We start from the raw sequence: 10,671 nt of genomic DNA, 5'->3' as shown, positions 1-10,671 counted from the left end.
AGGAGGAGCTGAAGGCCACTGCCGCCCCAGAAGAAATGAGACCAAGATAGCCGCCAGGGACAAGAGGAACATGCCAGTGAAGCAGATGGGAAAGGAGCTTCAGGTTCATCCTCATCCTCGAGGGAAAACCTGAGGGCCCAGGAAGGGTCCCGCAAATTGAAGCGAGCCCTTCTGCAGGGCAAACCCGAACCCAATGCCACCCAGGAAGCCACCAGTCAGGAGCGGGCAAAGAGTCTCTGGAAGGAACTCCAGGAGACAGTGTGGTCTCCACAGCGTGAGGCAGCCAGGGAGATGCAAACAGGTCTGCTGTAGATGCTGGCGATGAGACCGCCTCTTCCCAGCCAGGGCCTGCTGGATAAGAGTGGCATTTCCGTGGGTGACTTTATCCCTCAGGATCTGAGGCATGCAGATTTATTGGCTGGCATCCTTCTTACAGTTTCTCCTCAGCACACACTCAAGAGAGGCCATCTGTCCCTCGAGAGGCTGTTGACCAAAAGAGGCTGAAGAGAGATGTGGAGCCCACCTACAGTGGGGCCAGCCTTGGGCCTGATGAGAGCTTGGCCCAGAGCCCCCACGTTCATCATTCACAATGATGCTTCAGAAACTCTCCCAGAGCCCCTTCACCCTCCAACAGATGTCACCCCGTAGCCAGCCGTGGAAGATGTGCAGGATGAACACAGCAACACCAGCCCCAGGTCCCTCAGCGGGGTCATCCTGTCAGCGCTGGGGCCTAAGAACTCCTGGACTCGCTGCACTCCTACTGCTTCTGGTCCCGGGGGAACAGGAGCACGGGTGCCGCCTGCAGGAGCAGGTGGAGAAGGACAGCGAGCTGAAGAGGGGCAGCTGCCGACAGCCAGGTGCACACGTTGCAGGAGGAGCTGGACGAGCTGAAGGGAGGGGCTCCCTAACTGAGCAGCCTGCTGCCCCCAGCCGAGGTCAGTCCTGGGGCTCAGGGCTCCCCCACTGCCTGCTCCTCATGAGGAGTTTCCTGCTCCACAGCAGACGGCCCCTGAGCACCTCTGTGTGCAGCATGCCTACTGCTGTCTTGGGAGAAGGCTCTGCTGGTAGCCGCCCCTTGCACACAGGGAGCCCAGGCTGCAGAGCTCACCCCGCTCGCTCTAGGGTGCTCAAGAGGCACCGGTAGTTGTCAGGGTTTAGCAGGTGGGGAAGGAGGCATTGCAGGTCAGCTGGGAAAGCCAGACCTACTCAATGAATGGTGCCTGGATAGTTGGTTTTCCACTTGAACAGGAGAAAATCAGCTTCTGTTGCATCCCTCACACAAATGTAAATTCCAATGAGTTAGGATCTAAATGTGAAATAAAATCGACATAGTAAACTATTGGAAAAGTTATAGGAGACTCTTAACATTATGGGGAGGTGCTTTCCATACATGTTTTAATGAATATCCTTGAACTGAAGTCATTTTGAACATTTTAATAATTTCTTTAAAATTTGAAACATCTTTTTGAGTAGAATACATTCTCTTTTGTAAAAATTAAAACACTAGAGAAATACATAAGCTAAGAAGTGGTAAAAACTCCTATTTCTCACCTACCTCCCAACTTTTATTCCTTGTCGGTAGTAAAATTTGGTGTGTAATCTCCTCCACTGTTTCCTGTGCTTTACCTACATATTTCTCCACCTGTACAAATAGGTTGGATATATTTTTGGTGTGTTTCTTTGCTATGTTTCTGATTTTCCTGCTCTCTTACAGTTTAGTAGTTGTAAACATTGGTTTCTCGATATTCCTTACATATTGAGGGTACCATCTTTTCCCTGTTATACATCCATGGAAAACATTTTCCTACCACATTGCTCATTTAATCTGGATCAGTGCTTGTCTTCCCAGATGTCAGTAACACTTCAAGAGGGAAACGGGTCTATGTGACAGGCTATTCAGGATCTCCGGGACCCCCAGGGCAACAACCAGTAGGACAACCCAAAACAAGAAACAAAACCCATCCCGCATGTTTCCAGATGCATCCTATGGGAAGGACGGCTCCAGTTGAGGACCACTGATGTCCTGGTCAGAGTTATCCACTATGTTCTCCTATCACGTTAAAGCTGTTTCTGTAGTTTCTCGTACCTGATGGTACAATTTGGTGCCTTTGTCTGTTCCTCTTGGTGCCTTTGTCTGTTCTTCTTGGTCAGACTGACCAAGGTTTCTCACTGTTACAGGTCTTTCCAGACAGCCAGCCCTTGACTCCATTGCTCGGGTCTATGTTGTTGTTCCTGTCTGGTGAATTCTCCCTTCATTCTGCTGTCATTGGTTTTATTGTGGTGTTGTTCTGGCTCTTGGAGGGAAGTGCTCAGCTTGCTGTACAGGTGATATTCCCTGATACCTGCAGTGGAGGCTGTGTCCCTTCTTCTGTCCCCTTGTCCCCACGTCATGGATTTGCCTCATGCTGCTCTCATTGCTGTTCATTTCTAAAGAGTTTCTCCTGTCTGTCTGGATTCCCTCTTTAACCTGAGAGATTTAGAAGGGTGTGGACAGATTTTCAAGTGGCTATGTTGGGGGAGGGGAGCCAATATTTTGTGATTATTTTTTACTTTTATTGCTTTAAGTTCCAGTAATATAGTCACTTATAGATTTCTGCTTTTTGGACTCTTTAGAGATTTCATTGTGGCTTAGCACACAGTCCATTGTGGTGACTGTTTCATCGTGGTTTGAGGAGAATGTTCGCTCTCCACTAGATGCTTACGTTGTCCCTGGGGCTGAGGCTAGATCTAGCTTTTTTGTGTTTGTCAGCAGATCTGTTTCCTAACTTACTGTATCACTTGACCTGTGGCTTTTTAAGAGAGGTAAGGTAGGTTTCCCTGTGGAAAGGGAAGGCACCTCCCTTGGGGTGCCTGTGTCTTCTTGTTTGTCCAGTTTTGCTTTATGTTTCAAGACCATATTGTTAGGTGCATAAGTGTCCCTGACAGTTATCAACACAGAGAACCCCTTTTTGTCCCATTTAAAGTCTTATTTCTTTATCTCCTTATTTTCAACCATATTATATCCCTTTATTTTATAACAATATTTTAACTCAACTTGAGAACCTTCATGTTTTTATAGAGCAATTTGATCTATTTACAATTGTGATTATTGATAAATTGGAATGTGAGTCTACCATTTAATTTAATTTTTAATTTGTTAGGTTTTCTCATGATTTTTCTATTCCTTTAGTGGGTGTCTTTCAGCTTTTAGGAACAACCATTTCTGCCTCTCTTTCTGTAAATGCTTAGAGTTGATCAGTTCCTGTGTTTTACACTCCCAACTCATCACCTTCCGGTCCCCGGCTTGAGAATATCTGATCTTAGTTCTGTGTTCTTATTTTCCCCATCAAGCAACCAGGATTGGATGTAAGTATACGTTTTATTGGTTACTTTGTTCACAACTGTTTATTGTATCCAAATTTTTCCTCCTTTTGGAAAGATTTGATGCTATTTTGGAACTCATATGACAGTGAAATTTTGAGACGAATCGAGTCTGAGATAGTCCTTAGGTACTGATGCTGGGGAGCTAGCACCTAACCTCTTAAAGTTGCATTGGTGTGTCAGCAGAGTCGGGATGAGGTCAGAGATATTTAAAAACGTGGAATTGAATGAGGTTTCCTGGAGACACTGTAGCTGTGGAAGGGCCCTGGGCCCAGCCTAGGAGCAGGCAGTGTTTGCAGAGGTGTAGCTGAAGAGGGTCCAGGAAAGGGGCCTGAAATGGTGGAGCATGAAGTTGCAGGAACCATGAGGGGAAAGGGTATTGCAGAAAGGAAGGGTGCTCAGCTGGATGGGATACAGCTCTGATCAGAATGGAGAAAAGATGGCTGGACTCGGCCACATGGGATCACTGGTGACCTCAGTCTCCTTGAGAGGGTGAGAATAAAGCTGGGTCTAGAGTGGGGGAAGGGAAGCCATGGGAGGGCAGTAGGTATGAGGCACTTTATTTAAGAGGTTTAGCCATGAAGGGGAGTTGGGAAAGTGGACAATAACCAAAAGGGAGCATGGGTCCAAGGGAGAGTTTTGTTTGTAAGGCGGAGATTAGCTACAAGGTGTCTGTGCTGCAGGTAGGACCAGATAGGGAGGAGGAGTCTGCTGGGCCCTGAAGAGGTGCCGGGCTGGGCTCCTGTTATGAGAGGTTTGGGGATTCGATTGGAGAGGTAAAAGAAACTTTCCACTCCAAACAAATGGACTGAAGGTATATTTTATTATAGAGAGGACGGTAAAGGTGATAGTCCGCAAACAGATCTGAATAGGTCAAATAATAAGAGGGAAAAAACACCAGCTCGACTGGAAAGGGAAAACATCCCCATCGGCTGAGATAGCAGCACATTTGAATAGGTCATATAATAAGAGGGAAAAACATCAGATCTATCGGATAAGGAAACACCAGATCGACTGAAGTGAAATGACACAAATCAACCAGAAAGAGAAACACCAGGTTGACTGAAAAGAGAACACATCAGATCAATTACTTCACAATAAATCAATTACTCACAACATCCATGCCCCACTGCTGGGAGAGTCCTGTCAATTGACACTGCTGGGCGGGAATCACAGTCCTGGGCAAGGCGTCTCTTCCACAGGTGGAACTCTCACCGTGTCTCAGTCTCCAGCAGTTTATATAAGCAGTTACAGAGTTTACAGAGAGAGCATTCAATGTTCCCATGCACAAATGGTTATCAGTGGCGTACTAGCACTGAGCCCCACCCTCTGGCTATTGTCCCAGCCCAGTAGTTGTGTACGTGCATTGTTTACCCTGCTTATCCTCCCAGCCCAGCTCAGATGGCCAGTCTGCCCCAGGCTGCGGCGCTTGAGGGGCCTTGAATTTTTTACACATTGCAACCATCTCCATGGGAGAAGGGCCAGTTCCCACCATGCAGAAAGCAGCTTTTATATTTCTTTTTGTGCTGGTGGCTGTAGGTCAATGGAGCGGCCAAACATGGCTGTACTAATGTCAAGAGAGCTCCGCTGCCTGGTGACGGGCAGAGAGCAAGAGGACAGATGTGGTCGTGGAAAGGGCTCCCTGTGCCTCTGCTCCTGTATTCTTGGAGCGTGAGGTGGGCAGTGGTTGGGAGTGGAGGGGCGATGCAGAAGGTGTTAGGTGAACGGCAGGGGGAGGAGGGAGAGGGAGAGAGGACACTGTGGCTTGGTCTTCATGGCTCACATGGAGCTCCCCACTGGGATCTCCGATCACCAACTGTTGACTCTCTTTGATGTTTTCATCAAAATGTCGGCTCTCTTGATGGTTCCCAAGGCTATTATGAATTTGTTCATCAATGAAGGAATCTTTGGGTCATTTTTAAGGGATTCTATGTCAAAGGGGCTCTACATGTGTTTATTCAGTCCATCATCTGTACCCAATCCCTTTGTTTTTGGACAGATTCCATACAACAGAGCAGCCGAGCCAGTGGCCTGCAGGTTCCAGGGTTAGGGAGATTTGCCCTCCAGAAAGCCGATGCTGGTTGGTATTCTCACAGGACGTGGTGCTCTGTCCCTGAGCCCGCTCTAATTCTGGGTGTCATGACATTATAAATCCTGGGGCAGTTCTGTCAGGGCCCATGGTTGGCATTTCTGTGATTAGTGAGGGCAAACATTTTTCTGTGATCATTATCTGTCACTTCCCTGACTGTGCTGTCACCTGCCTTGCTCACTGAGCTCTGAACTTTCCTGGTAGAACCAGGACGTTCACTCTCTATCCAGTGTGATTGCACGTTCCCTCAGTGTACTTGCTTCAAAAATATCTGTTTTCTTCACATTCTTTGATTCCTTGTACATATAATCTAGATTTAATCTGGAGCTTTAAAAATGTTTTATTGTGGAAAACCTTGAACATACACAAATTAAACAGAAAAGTGTGATAGCCCCCCATGTTTCTATTACCCAGCTTCAACATTTATTAATATTCGGATATTCCTGTTTCGTCTATATTTCTACCCACTCCCTACCTTCCATTGATTATTTTTTAATTAATAGATTGTTTTTTAGGAAAGTTTTAGATGGACAGAGAAATTCAGCAGAGAGTGCAGAGCATTTCTCCCTCCTCCCCCACAGTTTCCCCTACGGTTAACATCTTGCTTGACCACCTGTGTTAGTGCAGTCCATTCCTTACAAGTGAGGAGCTGATGCTCATAGAGCGTTCATAACCAAGTCCGTAGTTTACATTAAAGTTCATTGTCTTGCTGTCATGTACTTGGATTTTGACAAATGCATAATCTCATGTATCCACCATGACAGTATCCTACGGAAGAGTTGGATTGCCCTAAAATCCCTGTGCTTTACCTCTTCGTCCCTTGCCCCCCAACTCCTGGCAACACTGATCTTTATACTGTTTCTCTAGTTTTGCCTTTTCTGGAATGTCGTGTAATTGGAATATATGAAAACTATGGAACAGTGTATATAGCCTTTTCCGGTTGGCTTCTTTCACTTAGCAGTATGTATTTAAGTGTCCACTATGTCTTTTTGTGACTTGATAGCTCATTTCTTTTTTTTCCTTTTTGTATATTGAGTCAAAATATACATAACAAAAAGTGTTTCATCTTAACCATTTTTAAGTGTATACTTCAATGGCGTTAAATACATTTCCACAGTTGTACAGTCACCACCACTATTCATCCACATAACTCTTGTAAATCTGAAACTCTATACCTATTAAACAATAACCCTCCCTTCTCCCCTCCCCCAGCCCTTGGCAGCCACCATTCTACTTACTCTCTCTATGATTTGACTACTCTCAGTTCATACAGTATTTGTCTTTTTGTGACTGGCTTATTTCAGTTAGCATAATGTCTCCAAGGTTAATCCATGTATAGCATATTGGAGAATTTGCTTCCTTTTTAAGACTGAATAATATTCCATTGTACGGATATACTACATTTTGTGTATCCACTCATGTGTCAATAAACACTTGGGTTGCTTCCACGTTTTAGCTATTGTAAATAATACTGCTATGAACATGGGTGTACAAATATCTCTTCAAGGCTCTGCTTTCAAGTCTTTTGGGTGTATATGCAGAAGTGGAATTGCTGGATCACATGATAATTCTATGTTCAATTTTTTGGAGGAACATCCACACTGTTTTCCATAGCAGCTGCACCATTTTACATTCCTATCAACAGTGTACAAGTGTTCCCATTTTGCCGCATCTTGGCCAACACTTGCTGTTTTGTCTTTTCGATAGCACTCAACTTAGTGGGTGTGAGGTGGTGTCTCATTGTGGTTTTGATGTGCATTTCCCTAATGATTAGTGGTGTTGAGCATCTTTTCATGTGCTTATATGCCATTTCTAAGTCTTCTTTCGCAACGGAGTCTTCAAATCCATGCCCATTTTTGAATTGGCTTGTTTTTTATTTGTTTAATTTAGGACTTCTCTGTATATTCTGGATACCAGTCTCTTGTCAGAAATATGATTTGCGAATATTTTGTCCCACTCTGTGGGTGCCTCTTGATGTACCAACTTATAAAATTTTCATGGAGTTCAATTTTTCCATTGTTTTTCTTTTGTTACCTGTGCCTTTGGTGTCATATCCAAGAAATCATTGCCAAGTCTGGTGTCATGAAGATTTAATCTCATGTTTTCTTCTAAGAATTTTCTTGTTTGAGGTCTTACATTTATGTCCTTGATCCATTTTGAGTTAATTTTTGTATCTAGTGTTGGATGGGGTCCAGCTTCAAGATTTTGCATGGGGATATCCAGTTTTCCCAGCACCATTTGTTGAAAAGAAACCTTTCTCCATTCCATGGTCTTGGCACCCTTGTCAAAAATCACTTGACCATATATGTGAGGGTTTGTTTCTGGGCTTGCTATTCTATGCCATTGATCTCTATGTTTGTCTTTATGACAATACCATACTATTGATTACTGTAGCTTTGTAGTAAGTTTTGAAATCAGGAAGTGTGAGTCCTCCAGTTTTGTTCTTCTTTTGCAAGATTGTTGTTGGCTGTTCTGAGTCCCTTGAGATTCCATGTGAATTTTAGGACGGGTTTTTCTATTTCTGCAAAAAATATCATTAGGATTTGGATAGGGAATACATTGAATCTGTAGATTGCTTTGGGTAATACTGACACTTTAACAATAGTAAGCCTTCCAATCCATGAACATGGGATGTGTGTCCATTTATGAACGTCTTCTTTAATTTCTTTCTGAAATGTTTTGTAGTTTTTATGGTGTAAGCCTTTCACCTCCTTGGTTAAGTTAATTCCTAAGCATGTTATTCTTTCTGATACTATTATAAATGAATTGTTTTTGTAATTTCCTTTCCAGAGAGCTCATGGTTCGTGTATAGAAATGCTGCCGATTTTTGTGTGTTGACTTTGTATCCTGCTACTTTTCTGAATTCATTTGTTAGATCAAACGGCTTTTTTGTGGAGTCTTTTGGATTTTTCTACATACGACATGATATCATCTTCAAACAGAGACCATTTTACTTATTTCTTTCCAATTTAGATGCCTTTTATTTATTTATTTATTTTTATTGCCTCATGGTTCTGGCTTGAACTTTCAATACTGTGTTGAATAGAAGTGGTGCAAGTGAGCATCCTTGCCTTGTTCCTGATCTTAGAGGAAAAGCTTTCAGTCTTCCATCATTCAGTAATATGTTTGCTGTGTGTGTTTCATATATGGCTTATGTTATGTTGAGGCACTTTCCTTCTATTCCTAGTTTGTTGAGTGTTTTATCATGAAAGGGCGTTGAATTTTGCCAATTGGTTTTCTGCATCAATTGAGTTGGTCATTTTTTTCCCCTTCATTTTCTGGATGTGGCTTATTACATTGATCGATTTTTGTATACCAGGAATAAATTTCACTTGGTGGTAGTGTATAACTCTTTTAATATGCTATTGAATTCATTTTTAATTGGCTAGTATTTTGTTGAGGATTTTTGCATCTATGTTCATCAGGGATAATGGTCTGTAATTTTATTTTCTTTTAGTGTCCTTGTCTAGTGTTGGTATCAGGGTAATGCTGGCCTCGTAAAGTGAGCTTGGAAGTGTTCCCTCTTTTTCAATATTTGACAGAGTGTAAGAAATCTTGTTTTTAATACTTCTTTAAATGTTTTGGTAGAATTCACCAGTGCAGTCATCTGGTCCTGGGTTTTACTTTGTTGAGAGATTTTTTTTTTAGATTTCTTTAAATATTAGTGACATATAACATATGTAAGTTTTAGGTGTTCAAGATGGTGATTTGTGAAAGGATTACCACAATACCCTGAGTTAACACCTCCATTCCCTCACATAATTAACTTGTTTTTTCTAGTGATCACTTTCAAGATCTACTCTCTTAACAAATTTCAAGTCTATAATATAGTATTGTTAATTATGATCACCATGCTGTACATTAGATCCCCAAAACTTGTTCATTTTACAGCTAGAAATTTGTGCAATTTGACTCACATCTCCCCATTTCCCCTAACCCCGGGACCCTGGGAAACCCATTCTTGTCTCTATTCCTTTGAGTTGGGCTTTTTTCGATTTCACATATGAGTGAGAATATATAGTATTTGTCTTTCTCCGTCTGACTTATATCACTTAGCGCAATGCCTCAAGGTCCATCCATGGTATCTCAAAATGCAGGATTTCATTCTCCTGCATGGCTGAATAATATCCCATTATATATTACATGTATACATATATCTCACATTTTCTTTATCTATTTATCCATTGAGGGACACCTGGATTGTGTCCATGTTCTCTGTTTGTGAATAATGTTGAAATGAACATGGGGGTGCAGATATCTCTTCAGAATAGTGACTTCATTTCCTTTGGATATACAAGCAGAAGTGGAATTGCTCATTTATATATATTTCTATTTTTATTTTTTTGAGAAAATTCCATATTTTTTCCATAGTGACTGTAGCAATTTACATTCATACCATCAGTGCACAGGGTTCTCTCTTCTATACAGCCTCGCCAACACTTGTTGTCTGTTGTCTCTTTGAGAATAACCATTCTAGCAGGTGTGAGGTGATATCTCATTGTAGTTTTGATTTCATTTCCCTGATGATGAGTGATTACGAGCATCTTTTCATGTACCTGTTGACCATTTTTATGTCTTCTTTGGAAAAGTATCTATTCAGGTCCTTTGACCATTTTCATATTGTTTTGTTGGTTTCTTTGCTGTTGAGTTGTAAGAGTTTCTTATATACTGTGGATATTAACCCCTTTAGTTTGCCGATTTTTTCATTTGCTATGCAGAAGCTTTTTAGATTGATGTCATCCCACTTGTTAAGTTTTGCATTTGTTGCTTGCACTTTTGATATTATATCCAAAAAACTCGATGTCAAGACCAGTTTCATGGGGCTTTTTTCTCTATATTTTCTTCTAGTTGTTTTATATTTGGTGTCTTACCTTTAAGTCTTTAATTCAATTTGGGATCATTTTTAGAGTGGTGTAAAATAGGGGTCCAATTTCAGTTTTCTGCATGTGGTTATCCAGTTTTCCCAACAGCATTTGTTGTAGAAACTATCCATTCCCCATGGAGTCTTCTTAGCTGACTTGTCAACTGTTAGCAAACTGTATGTGTGTGGTTTTATTTCTGGGTCCTTGATTCTGTTCTATTGGTCTAGGTGTCTCATTTTATACCTGTATCATACTGTTTTTATTACTATAGATTTGTAATAAAATTTGAAATCAGAAATTGTGATGCCTTCAGCTTTTTCTTTCTCGGGGTTCCTTTGGTTATTGGAGGTCTTTTGTGGA

The 10,671-nt window shown here is 42.1% G+C and overlaps 1 protein-coding gene across 5 annotated transcripts in view; it reads left to right on the top strand.

Moving 5' to 3' along the window:
• The first annotated feature begins 665 nt into the window (after positions 1-665).
• LOC131396452 (uncharacterized) overlaps positions 666-10,671 on the top strand; it is a 57,266-nt gene continuing 47,260 nt past the window's right edge. For 4 of the 5 annotated variants that reach the window (XM_058528654.1, XM_058528653.1, XM_058528652.1 and 1 more), the window contains exon 1: positions 666-857. In XM_058528654.1, coding sequence (XP_058384637.1) covers positions 671-857 — 187 coding nt within the window. In that variant the 5' untranslated portion in view covers positions 666-670. Of the gene's footprint in view, positions 858-891; positions 936-10,671 lie in introns of those variants that run through there. The other variant, XR_009216531.1, reaches the window with a different exon arrangement.

Source organism: Diceros bicornis, chromosome 33 (genome assembly GCF_020826845.1).
Source record: "Diceros bicornis minor isolate mBicDic1 chromosome 33, mDicBic1.mat.cur, whole genome shotgun sequence".
NCBI lineage: Eukaryota > Metazoa > Chordata > Mammalia > Perissodactyla > Rhinocerotidae > Diceros > Diceros bicornis.
The sequence above is the reverse complement of the archived record's forward strand: the minus strand, read 5'-3'. Positions and strand labels throughout refer to the sequence as shown.